The following is a 19,269-nucleotide window of genomic DNA, read 5'->3' on the forward strand; positions in this document are numbered from 1 at the left end:
TGGCTGCCCTACAAATGAATTATTTTTGAGGGAGAATATGACTGTTATTTACTATCATTAAGCTGTTTCAAATGAACCATGAGTTATGTGGCAGCAATAGTGAACTTTTCAAATAGTCATTGTAATAATTGTATTTCCCAAGAAAAGTGCAGCACATTTAGCCTTTCATTCTTGACAATTAGTTGCCAGTTAAAGTGTGACTTCAGGTGGTGAATGAAAGACACCCACAAGGCACAAGTCAGGAGTTGTGAAGGAACATTCTCCACTTGCCTGGATGGGTGCAGCGACAACACCACTAAAGAAGCTCGACACCATCCAGGATAAAGCAGCCCGCTCTATCAATAGCCCACCCACCACCTTAAACACCCACTCCCTCCACCACCGGCGCACCGTCCTGCAGTGTGTACTATCCACAGGATGCACTGCAGCAACTCGCCAAGGCTTCTTCGACAGCACCTCCACCACCCAGAAGGACAAGGGCAGCAGGTACATGGGAACAACACCACCTCCATGTTCCCCTCCGAGTCACACACGAGCCCAACTTGGAAATATATCACCGTTCCTTCATCGTCGCTGGGTCAAAGTCCTGGAACTCCCAACCCAACAGCGCTGTGGGAGAACCTTCACCATACGGACTGCAGCGGTTCAAGAAGGTGGCCCATCACCACCTCCTCAAGGGGCAACTAGGGATGGGCAATAAATGCCGGCCTCGCCAGCGACGGCTGCATCCCGAGGATGAATTTTTAAAAAATAACTAAGAGCGTAATTTTCTATTTTATAAAAGTGTTAGTCACTTTGCAAATGTTGATATCGTAATTGGGATGAGTGTTTTTTGTTACATTGAGATAACCAGATGAAGGGCAAAGGCTCAGGTCGGCAAGACCCAAGGTGGACAAGAGTAAACGAGAAGAGGTGGTAAATTAGAAAGCAGTGATTAAGTGAGGCCAAGCGTAGTTTTTAAAATTCTTGTGTGTATTGGAGGAGCAGGTAAAGAATGAGGGAAATAAGGAATTCCAAGCTTTCGGGCTTCGGGAAACACGAGTTAGAGCAGGAGATGGTGAGATTTTTCAACAGTGTGAAGTTATGGGGAAGGGAGGGGGAGAGCAGATATTGCTCAGGGTATTGTAGTTCAGGAGGAGGAACATGCTCAGGGGAGTTATGAGTATTACAGTTTTATTACAGGTCTTTAAATGTGTGATAGTATTGAAGTGGGCTCAGGCCTCAGTTTACTTACTTAATCCTCATCATTTCACTTCTTGGTGTCAGCCTCGGCTCAGAGAGTAGCACTCTCGCCTCAGAGTCAGAAGGTCATGGGTTCAAGTCTCACTCTAGACTGACACTTCAGTGCAGTATTGAGGGAGTGCACTGTCTTTCGGATGAGATGTTAAACCATCTGTCCTCTCAGGTGGACGTAAAAGATCCCACAGCACTATTTCAAACAAGAACAGGGGAATTCTCCCCAGTGTCCTGGCCAACATTTGTCCCTCAACCAACATCACTTAAAAACAGATTATCTGGTCATTATCACATTGCTGTTTGTGGGATCTTGCTGTGCCCAAAATCCGCTGCTACGTTTCCTATAATACAACAGTGACCACACTTCAAAGGTACTTAATTGTCTGTAAAGGGCTTTGGGTCCTCTTGAGGTCGTGAAAGGCACTATATAAATGCAAGTTCTTTTATAGAATCTTACAACACAGAAGGAGGCTGTTTGGTCCATCGTGCCTGTGTTGGCTCTTTGAAAGAGCTGTTCATTTAGTCCCACTCCCCAACTTTTTCCACCATAACCCTGCAAATTAATCCTCTTCAAGTACATGTCCAATTGCCTTTTGAAAGTTCCTATGGAATCTGCTTCCCCCACCCTTTCAGGTAGCGCGTTCCAGATCTTAACAACCCTCTGTGTGAAAAAATTTCTCCTAATTTCCCCTCTAGTTCTTTTGCTAATTATTTTAAATCTATGACCTCTGGTTACTGACCCACTTGCCAGAGGAAACAGTTTCTCCCTATTTGCTCTATCAAAACCCCTCATAATTTTAAATACCTCTATTAAATCTCCCCTTAACCTACTCTAAGGAGAACAATCCCAGCTTCTCCAATCTCTCCACATCACTGAAGTCCCTCATCTCTGGTATCATTCTAGTAAATCTCCTCTGCACCCTCTCTAAGACCTTGTCATCCTTCCTAAAGTGTGGTGCTCAGAATTGTACCCAATACTTCAGCTGAGGCCTAACCAGTGATTTGTAAAGGTTTAGCATGACTTCCTTGTTTTTGTATTCAATGCCCCTATTTACAAAGCCCAGTATCCCATAACCACCTTATCAACTTGCCCTGCCACCTTCAAAGATTTGAGAGTATGCACCCCCAGATCCCTCTGCTCTTGCACCCTCCTCAAAATGGTACCATTCAGATTATACTGCCTCTCCATGTTGTTCCACCCAAAATGCATCACTTCACACTTATCCGCATTAAATTGCACCTGCCATGTGTCTGTCTATGTCCTCCTGAAGTCTGCTACTATCCTCCTCGCTATTTACTACGTTGCCAAGTTTTGTATCATCCGCAAACTTTGAAATTGTGCTCCCTATACCCAAGTCCAGGTCATTTATATATAACAAGAAAAGCAATGGTCCTAACACCGACCCCTGGGGAACCCCACTGCATACTTCTCTCCAGTCAGAAAAACACCCGTTCACCACTACTCTCTGCCTCCTATCCTTTAGCCAATTACGGACCCAAGTTACCACCGTCCCTTTAATCCCATGTGCTTCTATTTTCCGATTAAGTCTGTTATGAGGAACAACATGGAGAGGTAGTATTATCAAATAGCTTTTGAAAGTCCATATATACAACACCTACTGCACTACCTTAATCAACCCTCTCAGATACTTCATCAAAGAACTCAATCAGGTGAGTCGGACACGATTTGCCTTTAACAAATCTGTGCTACTGTCCCTTATGAACACATGCTTTTCCAAGTGAGCATTAATTTTGTCCTTGACAATGGTCTCTAGAAGTTTTCCCACCACTGACGTTAGACTGATTGCCCTGCAGTTGCAAAGTTTATCCCTCTCCCCTTTTTTGAATAGGGGTGAAACATTTGCAATCCTCCAGTCCCGTGGCACAACTCCCATATCCAAGGAGGATTGAAAGATTGTGGTCAGAGATTCTGCTATCTCCTACCTTTGCTTCCCTCAGCGACCTAGGATGCATCCCATCTGGACCGGGGGACTTGTTAACTTTGAGTGATGCCAACCTATTTAGCGCCTCCTTTCTATCTATTTTTATCCTAGCCAATATCTCTACTCCCTCCTCCTCTACTGTGACATTAACTTCATCCTCTTATTTTGTGAAGACAGATGCAAAGTCCTCATTCAGTTCCTCAGTCACGTCCTCTGCCTCCACAAGAAGATTTCCTACTTTGTCTCATAATCGACCCCACCATTCCTTTAACTGTCCTTCTACTTTTTACATGTTTATAACAGACTTTTGGGTTTCCTTTTACGTTAGCCGCTAATCTTTTCTCACATTCCGTTTCTGCCCTTCTTATATCCTTTTTCAACTTCCCCCTCGTTGGGTTAGAAACTTTCTGATTAAGAAAGTTTTCCTGTACACGTTTTAGGAATTCTTCACCCCCCTTGCCCGTTGCACTGTTTTTTCCCCAGTCAATGTTAGGGTAATTGACGTCCTCTACTATTACTGCTCTATTATTTTTACATTTATTTGAAATTTGCCTGCAGATTTGCTCCTCCAGCTCCTTCTCACTATTTGAGGGTCTATAGTAAACACCCAGCAATGTAACACCTCCTTTTCTGTTCCTTAACTCTGAGTCCCTCCGTAGAACTGTGATACTATCCTTGATCAGTACTGCATATCCCCCCTCTTTTCTTGTTTCCTTCCCTATCCCTCCTGAATACATTGTAGCCAGGAATATTTAGTTCCCATTCCTGCCCATGTTTAAGCCAGGTTTCCAATATAGCCACTATATCATGACCCCATGTGGCAATTTGTGCCTGCAGCTCATCAACCTTATTTGTAACACTCTTCATATTAACACTTGCACCCCAACAATATGATAGTCTGCTTTGCTTTTTTCCTCCATCTAATTCCTGCTGTTTCTACACTATTCTTTAATCTGTTGCTATTTGTCCCTGGTAGTTTTCTATGCACCTTGTCTCTCCTCCCTGCTTCCCCTGCCAAATTAGTTTGAACCCTCCCCCACAGCACTAGTTAATCTCCCCACGAGGACATTGGTCCCAGCCCTGTTCAGGTGCAACCTGTCCAGCTTGTACAGGTCCCTCCTGGCACCCCATCCACCACCCTAAACATTCGCTCCCTTCACCACCGGCGCACAGTGGCTGCAGTGTGTACCATCCACAGGATGCACTGCAGCAACTCGCCAAGGCTTCTTCGACAGCACCTCCCAAACCCGCGACCTCTACCACCTAGAAGGACAAGAGCAGCAGGTACATGGGAACAACACCACCTGCACGTTCCCCTCCAAGTCACACACCATCCCGACTTGGAAATATATCGGAGATTATCCCCTTCGTCATTGTTGGACTATAACCTGGTGTTGTAAGGTTCCTTACATTTGTCCACCCCAGTCCATCACCGGCATCTCCACATCATGGAAATATATCGCCATTCCTTCATCGTCGCTGGGTCAAAATCCTGGAACTCCCTTCCTAACAGCACTGTGGGAGAACCTTCACCACACGGACTGCAGCGGTTCAAGAAGGCGGCTCACCACCACCTTCTCAAGGGCAATTAGGGATGGGCAATAAATGCCGGCCTCTCCAGCGACGCCCACATCCCATGAACGAATAAAAAAAAACTGGTCCCAATTCCTCAGGAATCTGAAGCCCTCCCTCCTGCACCATTTCTCCAGCCACGCATTCACCTGCACTATCTTCCTGTTTCTGTACTCACGAGCGCGTGGCACCGGGAGTAATCCAGAGATCACTACCTTTGAGGTCCTGTTCTTTTTCCTAGTTCCTGAAACTCTGTCTGAAGGACCTCCACCCTTTTCCTACCTATGTCATTGGTTCCAACATGGACCACAACTTCTGGCTGTTCCCCTTCCCCTCGCAGAATGTCCCGCACCCTGTTCAGCAATATCCTTTACCCTGGCACCAGGGATGCAACACACCATTTGGGACTCACGTCTGCGGTTGCAGAAATGCCTGTCTATCCCCTGACTCTCAAATCCCTTACAACAATTGCATTTATTTTGGCCCTTGGTGCAGCCGAGTCTCCCATGGATTTGCTCCTGACTGCACTCTCCCAAAGTGTGCAGTCTCTCCTAAGAAAGGATAAACTTGCCATAGAGGGAGTGCAGCGAAGGTTCACCAGACTGACTCCTGGGATGGCAGGACTGTCATATGAGGAGAGATTGGGTCGACTTGGCCTGTATTCACTTGAGTTTAGAAGAATGAGAGGGGATCTCATTGAAACATATAAAATTCTGACAGGGTTAGATAGACTGGATGCAGGGAGGATGTTTCCCCTGGCTGGGGGGTTCAGAACGAGGGGTTACAGTCTCAGGATACGGGGTAGGACATTTAGGACTGAGATGAGAAGAAATTTCTTCACTCAGAGGGAGGTGAACCTGTGAAATTCTCTACCACAGAAGGCTGTGGAGGCCAAGTCACTGAATATATTTAAGAAGGAGCTGGATAGATTTCTAGACACAAAAGGCATCAAGGGGTACGGGGAGAGAGTGGGAATATGGTATTGAGATAGAGGATCAGCCATGATCATATTGAATGGTGGAGCAGGCTCGAAGGGCTGAATAGCCTACTCTTGCTCCTATTTCCTATGTTTCTATGTCAACACCCTCACTGGTATTCAACACTGAATACCAATTTGTGAGTGCCACACTCCCAGGGGACTCCTGCACGGCCTGCCTGTTCCTTCTTGTCTGTCCGGTGGTCACCCACTCCCTCTCCCCCTGAACTCTCTGTAGCTGGGGGGTGACCACCTCCTGAAACGTGCGATCCACAAAACTCCCAGCTTCCCGCATGCACTGTAGCGACACCAGCCGCCCCTCAAACTCAGAAACTCCGAACTCGAGCTCGGGCAGATGGCGGCACTTCCTGCACACGTGGTTTTCCAGGACACACTGTGATTTCTGGAGTTCCCACGTGGCACAGAGCCCCAGCTCTCCTGCCATGTTGGCTTAACAGTTATTTAAAACTGTTTGTTTAGCTTTAAGGCTATTTAAATGTTTATCTGACACTAATCATTAAAAACACTAAGCAACCACTAAAACACCAATCACTAAAAACACTAACCAACCACTAAAGACACTAACCACTAAAGACACTAACCAATAAACTAAATACTTACACTGACTTAACCCCCTCCGCGCCTCCTTGTGTTGTGATGTTGCTTTTTGACATTTTGTTTCAGACCCACCGCTCCTTATTAACACCACGCAGCTTCATTTTGGAAATATAAAAATGGAAAGTTTCAATTGAGCCAACAAACCTTTATATTTCTTCTGCTGCACACAGTCCAGACTTTGAATTGTAATGTCCTTCTTTGTCGCATGTTCAGGATCAGGGGGAACAGTCATTGGATGTACCGCTCCTCGGACCGCCTTGCGATGTTATTTCGTTCTTGATACTCCTGAGAGGGATCAGAAACACCCTGAACTATATGACTAAGTGATAAACCTTCGAAGGACACACGGCCGCTTATTTCCAGACTGCAACTGGAAAATCTTCACGTTTCTAAACAAAAAAAAAACACACACACCCCATAAACACTGCTCTTTATCAGATTATGTGAGACAAGCATGACTTTCGTGATCAGATTTCTGTCGATTTCCCTTTCTTTACGAAAAAGTAAAACAATTGAATGGAAAGTAAAAATCCTTTTTGAAATTATCAGCAAACCTGACAGAATAATTATCCTGCAACTTTTTTGAGTCCAAACTCATTTCCAAAAAGTTGCTGCTGCATTGCTATTTATTACAATCAAAGCGCAAGGTAAGTGCAGTGATTAAATCTGGGGCAAAGGTAGTTCAGGGCAGTTCAGATATATTACCGTAAACAACTCACAAAGCACGGATTGTACCAACCGGGTCCTGCCCATCACTTTTGGACCTCCGGGGATTGCTAGTGTCAGCTATAAAATAAGGAGTGGATCTACTGACTACATCCAGGGTCAGTTACAAAAAATGCAATGGTCCAATGCACCACATCTCATACAGCTCATGTTCCCAATAATGGATCAGAGCAATTTCCCCCACGAGTGACATTGAATGCAATAGCAAGTGTTAGAGGCAAGACACGGAATGGATCAATACACTTTATCAAGGGTCAGATACAAAACATGGATGGATCAATACACTAAATCGTGACAGATACAAAACATGGAATGGATCAATACACCATATCAAAGGTCAGATACAAAACGTGGAATGGAACAATATACTATATCAAAGGTCAGATACAAAGCACGGAGTGGATCACTACATTATACATAGGGTCAGATACAAAACATGGAGTGGATCAATACATTATACATAGGATCAGGTACAAAACATGGAATGGATCAATACACTATTTCAAGTATCAGATACAAAACACGGAATGGATCAATACACTATTAAATGTTAGATACAAAACACAGAATGGATCAATACACTAAATCGTGATAGATACAAAACGTGGAATGGATCAATATACTATATCAAGTGACAGATAAAAAAGACGGAATGGATCAATGCACTATATCGTGTCAGATACAAAACATGGAGTGGGTCAATACACTATCAAGTGTTAGATACAAAACACAGAATGGATCAATACACTATATCAAGGGTCAGATACAAAACACGGAATGGATCAATGCACTATATCAAGGGTCAGATACAAAACACAGATTGGATCAATTCCGCGGAATGGATCATTTGCTGAATATTTTTTGAAGTGCGGTCACCGTTGTTATGTAGGCAAATACAGCAGCTAATTTTCACACAGCAAGATCCCACAAACAGCAGTGCCCACTACTGTTGGTCGAGTAATCGATCAGGATCAGGACACCGGGAGAACTCACTGCTCTTCCTCAAATAGTACCACGGGATCTATAACATCCCGAAAGAGACAAGACTGAACCAGAAAAAAAAATACAATGTTGGATAACGCAGCACTCCCTCAGTACTGTGAAGTGTCAGCCTGGATTATGTGCTCAGCTCATGGACTGGAGCTTGAACCCACAGCCTACGGGCTCAAGACAAGTACACTACCACTGTGCTAAGTTGGCATAGCTTTCACATTGAGCCAGAAACTACAGAAATAATTAAAACTTAGTATTTTCACTTATACAAAACATTATTTAAAATGTTAAACACTTGCTCACCTCTCTTTGGACCATATTTCAATGGAACAGGAAAAGGCCACTCGGCCCGTTAAGCCTGTCCCTTTTTTTCCCATAGATTGACCCTACCAACCCATCTTCTCACCGTGGAGTAAGTTCAGTGCTCCCGCACTCCCAGTTGGCGGAGTGTGTTAGTAGGAAGGATGGGTCAGGGTTGGAGAAGGATCTGCGGTGTTGGGACCCTCCATCCGAGCCATGGATATATCGCTCCCACACTGCAGCTCTATCTCCAGCCCACACTCCCTCCGACCACCATTCCTTGCCGGAAGCATGGGACCAACGGATTTATCTCCCTACCCTCAATCCCTGCTCTCTCCTGAAATGCGTCTAATTGCCTCAAGGCCACTTTCCAAATACTGCCTGCTTTCCTGACAACTTTCCCCCCTTTTCACCACTATTGTTTTTAACTCTCATTCCACTTTTTATCCATTATTTAACCTATTCCTTTCCCCACTAGAGGCATTGAAACTATTTAAAGTAAACGGGTTCATGCCTCCATTACAATGATGGATGCAGGGATGTCACCACAAATACCTTAGGTCTTTATCCACCAATATCCAGGCTGGGGCTCTTCTCTCTGGAAAAGAGAAGGCTGAGGGATGATCTGATAGAGGTTTTTAAAATTATGAAAGGGTTTGATAGGGTAGACGTAGAGAAGATGTTTCCTCTTGCGGGGGAAACCAGAACTCGGGGCCATGGATATAAAATAGTCGCTAATAAACCCAATAAGAAATTCAGTAGAAATGTATTTACCCAGAGAGCGGTAAGAATGTGGAACTCACTACCACCAGGAGTAGTTGAGGCGAATAGCATCGATGCATTTAAGGAGAAGCTAGATAAACTCATGAGAGAGAAAGGAATAAACATTATTCTGATAGGGTGAGATGAAGTAGGGAGGAAGGAGGCTCGTGTGCAGCATAAATGCTGGCATGGACCAGTTGGGCCAAATGGCCTGTTTCTGTGTTGTGGTTTCGATGTAACTCGATGCAACTGGCCCAGTTTAATTTTTGGTTAACTTCACTGCACTTAATGCCTTTCTTCTGTCTTGCTACTCCCAGCGACCGTTATGAAGCTGAACACAACTTTCGAAAAAACATTAGACCTTAGTTAGGAATATTTGCATCTGGAGACTGCGTTCAGTTCTGGGCACCGCACCTCAGGAAGGATATTGGCCTTGGAGGGGGTGCAGCACAGATTCACCAGAATGATACTGGGGATTAAAGGGTTAAATTATGAGGACGAGTTGCATAAACTTTGAGTATTGAAGATTAAGGGGTGAACTAATTGAGATGTTAAAGTTGATTAAAGGATTTGATGGGGTAAATAGAGAGAAACTATTTCCTCTGGTGGGAGAGTCCAGAACAAGGGGGAATAATCTTAAAATTAGAGCTCGGCCGTTCAGGGGTGATGTCAGGAAACATTTCTTCACACAAAGGGGAGTGGAAATCTGGAACTCTCTCCCCCAAAAAGCTGTTGAGGCTGGGGGTCAATTGAAAATTTCAAAACTGAGATTGATAGATTTTTGTTCGGTAAGGGGATTAAGGGTTATGGAACCAAGGCGGGTAGATGGAGTTAAGATACAGATCAGCCATGATCTAATTGAATGGCAGAACAGGCTCGAGGGGCCGAATGGCCTCCTCCAGTCCCTATGTTCCTATGACCTTAGTCGACTACAAAATAGCTCGGGATGTTTTTCTCACTCAGCCGAACCCCAAAGATTCCAATGCCGATGTGGTTGAATGATAGACAGGACCAGGTCAACCTTTGACCCATTAAACAGAAGAGGGCTGGAAATAGGAAGGGCTGCTCACGGGGCCAGACCAGTGTCCTCACCTGTTGTCCACTAAAGGTCAAGAACCCTCGGGCGAGTGGGTCAATTTCTCTTCAGCGAGGCTCGGCAGGGAGTCGGCCCGGGTTCCCGCTCCTGATCCTCTGATGTAGCAAGATGCATGGGGATTGGTGAATCATCCTCAGCCGATCTGGGCAGGCACTCGGTACAAATGGAAAGATTGATGGAAGTTAAAAAGAAAAAAGAAAGAACTTGCATTTATATAGCGCCTTTCACCACCTCAGTACATCCCAAAGTGCTTCACAGCCAATGAATCACTTTTGAAGTGTAGTCACTGTTGTAATGTAGGAAACGCGGCAGCCAATTTGCGCACAGCAAGATCCCACAAACTGAAATGCGATAAATGACCAGATAATCTGTTTTTAGTGATGCTGGTTGAGGTATAAATATTGGCCAGGACACCGGGGAGAACTCTCCCGCTCTTCTTCAAAATAGTGGCCATAGGATCGTTCACGTCCACCTGAGAGGGCAGACAGGGCCTCAGTTTAACGTCTCATCGGAAAGATGACACCTCCGACAGTGCAGCACTCCCTCAGTACTACACTGGAGTGTCAGCCTAGATTTTATAGAATCATAGAAAGGATACAGCACGGAAGGAGGCCATTCGGCCCATCAAGTCCGTGCCAGCTCTATGCAAGAGCAATCCAGCTTGTCCCACTCCCCCGCCCTATCCCCGTACCCCTGCAAATGTTTTCCTTTCAAGTACTTATCCAGTTCCCTTTTGAAGGCCATGATTGAATCTGCCTCCACCACCCCCTCGGGCAGTGCATTCCAGATCATAACCACTCGCTGTGTAAAAAATTTTTTCCTCACGTCACCTTTGGTTCTTTTGCCAGTCACCTTAAATCTATGTCCTCTGGTTCTTGACCCTTCCGCCAACAAGAACAGTTTCTCTCTATCTACTCTGTCCAGACCCTTCATGATTTTGAACACCTCTATCAAATCTCCTCTCAACCGTCTCTGTTCCAAGGAGAACAACCCCAGCTTCTCCAGTCTATCCACGTAACTAAAGTCCCTCATCCCCGGAATCATTCTAGTAAATCTCTTCTGCACCCTCTCTAAGGCCTTCACATCTTTCCTAAAGTGCGGTGCCCAGAACTGGACACAATACTCCAGTTGTGGCTGAACCAGTGTTTTATAAAGGTTCATCATAACTTCCATACTTTTGTACTCTGTGCCTCTATTTATAAAGCCCAGGATCCCATATGCTTTTTCAACTGCTTTCTTAACCTGCCCTGCCACCTTCAACGATTTGTGCACATAAACCCCCAGATCTCTCTGTTCCTGTACCCCTTTTAGAGTTGTGCCTTCTAGTTTATATTGCCTCTCCTTGTTCTTTCTATCGAAATGTATCACTTCGCATTTTTCTGCGTTAAATTTCATCTGCCACGTGTCTGCTCATATCACCAGCCTGTCTATATCCTCTTGAAGTCTATCACTATCCTCCTCACTGTTTACTACCCTTTCAATTTTGTGTCATCTGCAAATCTTGAAATTGTGCCCTGTACACCCAAGTCCAAATCATTTATATCAAAAAAGCAGTGGTCCCAGCACTGATCCCTGGGGAACACCACTGTACAACTCCCTCCAGTCCGAAAAACAACTGTTCACCACTACTCTCTGTTTCCTGTTACTTAGCCAATTCTGTATCCATGTTGCTACTGCCCCCTTTTATTCCATGGGCTTTAATCTTGATGATAAGCCTATTATGTGACACTTTATCAAATGCCTTTTGAAAGTCCATATACACCACATCAACTGCATTGCCCTCATCAACCCTCTCTGTTACCTCATCAAAAAACTCTATCAGGTTAGTTAAACACGATTTGCCTTTAACAAATCCATGCTAGCTTTCCCTAATGAACCTACACTCGTCCAAGTGACTGTTAATTCTGTCCCGGATTATCGTTTCTATAAGTTTCCCCACCACTGAGGTTAAACTGACTGGCCTATAGTTGCTGAGTTTAACCTTATACCCTTTTTTGAACAAGGGTGTAACATTTGCAATTCTCCAGTCCTCTGGCACCACCCCCGTATCTCAGGATGTTTGTACCTCGGCCATGCCCTCTGCCTCCATGAGTAGATCTCCTTTTTGGTCCCTAATCGGCCCGACCCCTCCTCTTACTATCCGTTTACTGTTCACACGCCTATAGAAGATGTTTTTGGATTCCCTTTTATGTTGGCCGCCAGTCTATTCTCATACTCTCTCTTTGCCCCTCTTATTTCCTTTTTCACTTCCCCTCTGAACTTTCTATATTCTGCCTGGTTCTCACTTGTGTTATCAACCTGACATCTGACGTAAGTTGTACTGAAGTCCCTTGAGTGGGCTTGATTCCAAAACCTACTAACTCACAGTCGAGAGTGATACCACTGAGCTACAGCTGACATTACATGTGTAGGATGTGACACGACTTTTGAATTACTAGCTAGGCTTAAGGACCTGGGTCTATTTACTTTAGAGCAGCATAGGTTTAGAGACGAATTGACGGTCTATAAAATAATGAAAGGGTTGGATAGCCTGCCTATTGATAGGTTATTCCAGTTGAACAGACTGGGGAGGACAAGGGGACATGAGTTTAATCTATGGAAGAGTAGGAAGAGACTGGGTGTTAGACGATGATTCTTTTCCCAGAGAGTAGTGAGCCTCTGGATACATTACCGGCTGGTGTGGTCGGTGCTGACTCTCTGCCACCTTCAAGAGGGAGTTGGACCAGTTCCTGACTGGGGCAGGGATCGTATCATATAGACAGTAAGAGTCTTTATAGATAACACTCTATGTGATCTCCTGGATTGGTTTTGATCTCCCGAGGGAGTCGGAGAGGAATTTTCCCTTATTGGCCCTGGGTTTTTCTGTGGTGTTTGTCTCTCCCAGGAGATTACATGGCTGTGGGGAGGGGAGTGAGGGGTAAGAGGGAGGTGGGGGGTGAGTGGGGCTGTGGGGAGGGGAATGAGGGGTGGGGGGGGGAAGAGGGAGGTGGGGGGGGTAGTGGGGCTGTGGGGAGGGGAATGAGGGGTGGGGGGAAGAGGGAGGTGGGGGGAGTAGGGGGGTGGGGAGTGGAGGTAGGGGTGAGGGGGAAAAAGGAGGTGGGTGAGTGGGGGTTGAGGGGTAGGGGTGAGTGGTGGGGGAAGAGGGAGGTGGAGGGAGTGGGGTTGGGGAGGGGTGGAGTGGGGGAGGGATGGGGAGGGGAGAGGGAGGTGGGGGGAGTAGGGGTGGGAGTGGGGCAGAAGAGGGAGGTGGGGGGAGTAGGGGGTGAAGGGTGGGGTGGGGAGTGGGGGGTAGGGGTGAGGGGGAAGAGGGAGGTGGGGAGGGTGGGGTTGGAGAGGGGTGGGGTGGGGGGAGGTATGGGGGGGGCGGGGAGAGGGAGGTAGGGGTGTGGGGGAGAGGGAGGTGTCTGGTCCTGATGTTCCAGCCATCATGAAGTGTGGGTCAGGGGTGATGGACCAGTTGTTTTTTTGCTGCCCGTCAATTTCCGTAAATCCGTACGAAGATCAGGAGAGTTAAGTGAACACAATCAACACCGTTATTTATTACCTAAAAAGTTTATTAAATGTAAATATTTCAATGCATCATATCACTGCTGTTGAATAAAATTCATTGTGGTAGTAAATTTATAATTACAGAGCTCTGAGGGATATTAACATTGCATCAAATACCAAACATTTAAAAGTTAATCACACAAAAGATTTATGGCAAAATCGGTCAAATTTCTGCACAGCAGAAGCATCGATTAGATTTTAAAGCTTCAAATTTTCATGCAAATGATCAGTTTGGCGTAGTAACATTGGTACAAATAAAATGACCTGTTAATAATAAATATATAAAACATTGGTAAGATTAGCGAGTTAGAAATCAGACACGCCAAGACCTGAAATTGGCCCCTAGTGGTGATGGCTGGTATTGTCAGCAAACCAGGGCTTAGTGAGTGGGGTTGGGGGCACGGGGGGGTTGGGGGGCACGGGGGGGTTGGGGGGCACGGGGGGGTTGGGGGGCGCGGGGGATTGGGGGCGTGTGGAAGATAAATCGGACGGATCCCTTTACAGGTGTGTGTCTGACCCGGCAAATTAATGGTATTCACCCCGATCAGGTGACTCCCCCATTAGCCCGGGCCCAGACCAAAGAAAATCCCCCCCCCCACCCTGCTGACCGTACAGTGCGTTAAAGTTTAGTGATCTTGGCACATGAGATGCTCTGGACCAACGAAGCTGAGCCCTGAGGACGCGAGTCGAGAATTAAACCCCCGCTAACATCCGCCACCTCACATTCCTTTCTCCGCCATTTTAACAGCGGCCTCCAACGTTGAAAGTAAACGTGTTGCCCCCACTCCCGCCCCGGCCGCCCCCTGTTCAGTAACAGAGAGAGCAACATCAAGCAAACTCCTGAGGCTCACCCACCAATCTCCAGGTCCCACAACCAGCAATATTCGGTCCAAGCACTAACAACCCAATTACTCGAAACCCTTTTCTCTAGGGGTGCGGTCATTACTTACAGATGACTTAACGCACGCTGCACTTGACGTGATGGCTGGAGTCAAACTCTATTGACTTTCAACCTGTATTGTTGGAGGGAATGAGCTTCCAAGAAACAGGCGTCGAAATTTAATTATTCCCACCCCCCCCCCCCCCTCCCTCCCTCCCCGGGTGGAGTCGCTGTACGGGAGCACCGTATCACGGCAGACCTGTCGGGACTGATCACCATCCAAGTCGCTCCCAGGAGACGTTTTCGGAAATGTTCCGCTGTTCACTAACAGTGGTTGTCCGATACTCTACATTTCAAAGTACACAGTGTGGAACTGTCTGGAGTAGAAACTATTTCCTCTGGTGGGGGGAGTCCAGAACAAGGCGGGGCATAACTTTAAAATTAGAGCTCGGCCGTTCAGGGGTGATGTCAGGAAGCATTTCTTCACACAAAGGGGAGTGGAAATCTGGAACTCTCTCCCCCCAAAAAGCTGTTGAGGCTGGGGGGTCAATTGAAAATTTCAAAACTGAGATTGATAGATTTTTGTTAGGTAAGGGTATTAAAAGTTACAGAACCAAGGCGGGTAAATGGAGTTAAGAGACAGATCGGCCATGATCTAACTTAATGGCAGAACAGGCTCGAGGGGCTGAATGGCCTATTCCTGTTCCTACGTGTGACAAGTTCCATTTCAGATTAAGCTAGTTCCCTTGGACAGATTTTGTTTTCTAGGACCCTTCTGTTACGAGCGAACCAGTTTATTGTTTCTCTGGCCATGTTGGTTGAGAGAGGAATGTTGGCCAGGACGCTGGGGAGAACCCCCCTGCTCTTCTTCAAATAGTGGCCCTGGGATTACTTAACACCTGACTGTACCTGGCAGGTGGGACCTCAGTTTTAACATTTTGTTTGAGGGACAGGACCTCCAACAATGTGCCAGAGTGCGGGGTCCAGAGTGGGGCTTGAACCCACAAGCTTCCCATTCAAAATCAAGAGTGCTATCCACTAAACCAGGCTGACATCCTGAACACAAGGTGTTGACATACCATTTCATAGAATCTTACAGCACAGAAAGAGGCCATTCGTCTCATCGAGCCTGTGGCGGCTCTTTGAAAGAGCTATCCAATTAGTCCCACTCCCCTGCTCTTTCCCCATTGCCCTGCAAATTTTTTCCCTTCAAGTATTTATCCAATTCCCTTTTGAAAGTTACTATTGAATCTGCTTCCACCGCCCTTTCAGGCAGCGCATTCCAGATCAGAACAACTCGCTGCGTTAAAAAATTCTCCTCATCTCCCCTCTGGTTCTTTTGCCAATTATCTTAAATCTGTGTCCTCTGGTTACCGACCCTCCTGCCAGTGGAAACAGTTTCTCCTTATTTACTCTATCAAAACCCTCATAATTTTGAACACCTCTATTTAATCTCCCCTTAACCTTCCCTGCTCTAAGGAGAACAACCCCAGTTTCTCCAGTCTCTCCACATAACTGAAGTCCCTCGCCCCTGGTACCATTCCAGTAAATCTCCTCTGTACCCTCTCCAAGGCCTCGACATCCTTCCTAAAGTGCGATGCCCAGAATTGGACAATATCTGCCTGATTTATCCCTCTCCCCACTTTCCAGCTCAGTAGCACTGAGGCCAAATGTAAGCCCCCCCCCACACCCCAACCCGGCCGAGAGGAGCTAATTCAGCACAGATTATAAACGAGCCTGGAACCTCCCCGTCTCCATGGTTCAACTATCGATATATCACCGCACTCTAACCGTAATTAAGGCTATTTTGGCTGGTGAATTTTCCTAGTATTAGCACCGAATAAACCTTGCTGGGATTTTTACCCATTAAAATGTCCCAATGGTTTACAGTTCCCCCACACAACAATCAAGTAAGGAAATAGCTCACTATTACATCGGTCCGCAGCAGTCAAGTGATTGAGCTGGTAAGAACAATTTCGATTTAGGAGTTATCTTGGCTCTTAAGAGGAATGAAATAGGAGGTTTTCCACATCTTGGGAAGTGGCACATCCCCAGGGAATGATTTTCCATCCGTTAACCACAGGAATTGCCGGACGGAAAAAGGCCCAGGTCCGTCTCGTTCACCTTCTACCATCCTGGTAGTCGCATGATACGACAATAATGGAGTTATTGACCAATCACAGCAATCAATCTCTATCATTGAGTCTCCAACAGACCCAGGCATGAGGTGAGGAAAACCCCCAGTGGGGGAGAGCTTTGGGAACCATAGGTTCAAAGTCACCTGTTCCTCCCGAGCCTGTTACACTCAGCACACGTCATGTCTCAAATTACTGATATACTGGATAGTGACCCTGTTGACAGATTATTCCAGTTTAACAGATTGGGGAGGACCAAGGGACATGCATTTAAACTATGGCAAAGTAGGAACAGACTGGAGGTTGGGTGGCTCTTCTTTTCCCAGAGAGTAGTGAGCCCATGGAATACGTTACCGGCTGGTGCGGTCGGTGCTGACTCTCTGCCGCCTTCAAGAGAGAGCTGGACCGGTCCCTGACTGGGGCAGAGATCGCATCATACAGAGGGTAAGTGTCTTTACACATGACACTTGGTCCATGTGATCTCCTGGACAGGTTTCGATCACCTGAGGGTATTTCTTTCCCTTTTCGGTCATGGGTTTTATCTCTGCCATCGATGCCTCTCCCAGGAGATTACATCTCATTTGCATCCATTAATTTTAATAGCTGGAAAACCATAGCCTGGGAACGCCCAGCTTCCTGATAATCAATCCAAGGCGCAAAACGGGGATATATGGGAAGGAAATAATATATGGACAGCGAGCACATCACTAGAGGAAAGAAACTGCAAACGCTGGAGAAAGACAGCAAGGTCTTAAAAGATAGGAAGAGGGGCTACAATTTTGGGAAGTCCAGATGAAACATTAACCTGGGTTTTCCCCTCTCCCGATGCTGATATCTGCGTTTCCAGCATTTTTCTGTCATTGTTTTGGAAGCCGGCCTTATTTTGGCTTAAAACGTTTCGAAATTTATTGGACACCATTAACTCTTCCACATGTGGACAGTCACCTCTAAATTCTATCTGCTACTTCCTGTCAACGCGTCGCTAATACAGAATTCAGACCTTCCTCCAACATCAAAGACAAGGCACTTGAACTGATTAATGTCGCCTCCTTTTGCACCCTGTGAAATCAGTATCGACATAACAAGTAGTTTGATTTCCACTCGGCACTATTTCTAGTAAGTGAAATTGTGTTAAATTCCTATCTGCACTATTTTAAGGCTATCGTCAATTAACACAAACACTAACTAGTGCACAACAAAAACGCACAGGGATTAATTCAATTCCCAAGGTAACTGGCTGAAATGGAATCAGCATCTGTACAGATGTCTACACAATGGTGCCACTAGCAATGAGTTTTTTTTTGGGCGGGGCTGGGGGAATTCAGAACAAGGGGGCACAATCTTAAAATTACAGCCAGGCTGTTCAGGAGCGAAATCAGGAAGCACTTCTTCACACAAAGGGATAGTGGAAATCTGGAACTCTCTCCCCCCCCAAAAAGGCTGTGGATGCTGGGGGTCAATTGGAGCTTTCAAGACTGAGATCGCCAAGATTTTGTGTCGTGTAAGGGTATCGAGGGTTGCGGAGGAAAGGGGGGTAAATGGGGTCGATCAGCCATGATCTAATTGAATGGCGGAGCAGGCTCGAGGGGCTGAATGGCCTCCTGTTCCTAATGTTCCCCATAATTTTTGCACCTGTATTTAGCTTGGATCAGAGACCACTTCTGGTTATATCTTAATGTCACCTATTGGCGGGTTCCCACAAAACTCCCACCCGGCAACACCCCCCCTTCACGTCTCCCGTTTGTTGACAGTGACCGTGTAGCCGTCTTTTGTTATTACCCTCGCTCCGGGTTTTTTGCAATGTGATGTTTCTTTGAAGACAGCCCCACCTTTGGGAACCAGCATTGTCCAGATGCGTGTGTGACCTTTGAAAAGCCTGCACTACTGCCCGACGTAGATTATTTTTATACAGATCAGGGAAGATGTCACCCCGCGGCCAGGCTTCAGTGGCTCTCTCTCTCCTCCTCCACCTCGCGATTCCTCTTGTTCAGAATCTTCATCAACGTTTTACTCATGAAATACGGCCTCTCTGCCGAGCCGTCGTTTCTCTCTAAATCTTCCACTACGAAGAGGAATTATAGATGGTGATTACAGGGAACGACAACTCATGATCACTTCTACGTCAACTCCAAAGCATTGGCTTTTCTTTGGGGTCTTAAGGCTGGCGTTAGGCAGGAATATTACAGTTCACTGCGACCACGATACAAACACATTTAAATTCACTCCTGCAAAATAAGTACGTCGGCTTCGAACGGGCTCAATTCAAAATTGAGTCCGGAACAAGGGGGCATAACTTAAAATTAGAGCTTGGTCGTTCAGGAAGCACAAAAAGGGAGTGGAAATCTGGAACTCTCCCCCCACCCCCCCAAAAAAAGCTGTTGAGGCTGGGGGTCAATTGAAAATTTCAAAACTGAGATTGATAGATTTTTGTTAGGTAAGGGGATTAAGGGTTACAGAACCAAGGCAGGTAAAGGGAGTGAAGA

General features: G+C 46.1%; 1 protein-coding gene across 3 annotated transcripts in view; it reads right to left on the minus strand.

Moving 5' to 3' along the window:
• Positions 1-14,837: 14,837 nt before the first annotated feature.
• The window catches only part of LOC137325085 (choline transporter-like protein 5), a 355,604-nt gene continuing 351,172 nt past the window's right edge, over positions 14,838-19,269 (minus strand). For all 3 annotated transcript variants that reach the window (XM_067989790.1, XM_067989793.1, XM_067989791.1), the window contains one exon: positions 14,838-18,848. In XM_067989790.1, the coding sequence (XP_067845891.1) occupies positions 18,730-18,848 (119 nt within the window). In that variant the 3' untranslated portion in view covers positions 14,838-18,729. The remainder of the gene's footprint in view (positions 18,849-19,269) is intronic.

Source organism: Heptranchias perlo, chromosome 9 (assembly GCF_035084215.1).
Source record: "Heptranchias perlo isolate sHepPer1 chromosome 9, sHepPer1.hap1, whole genome shotgun sequence".
Classification (NCBI taxonomy): Eukaryota; Metazoa; Chordata; class Chondrichthyes; order Hexanchiformes; family Hexanchidae; genus Heptranchias; species Heptranchias perlo.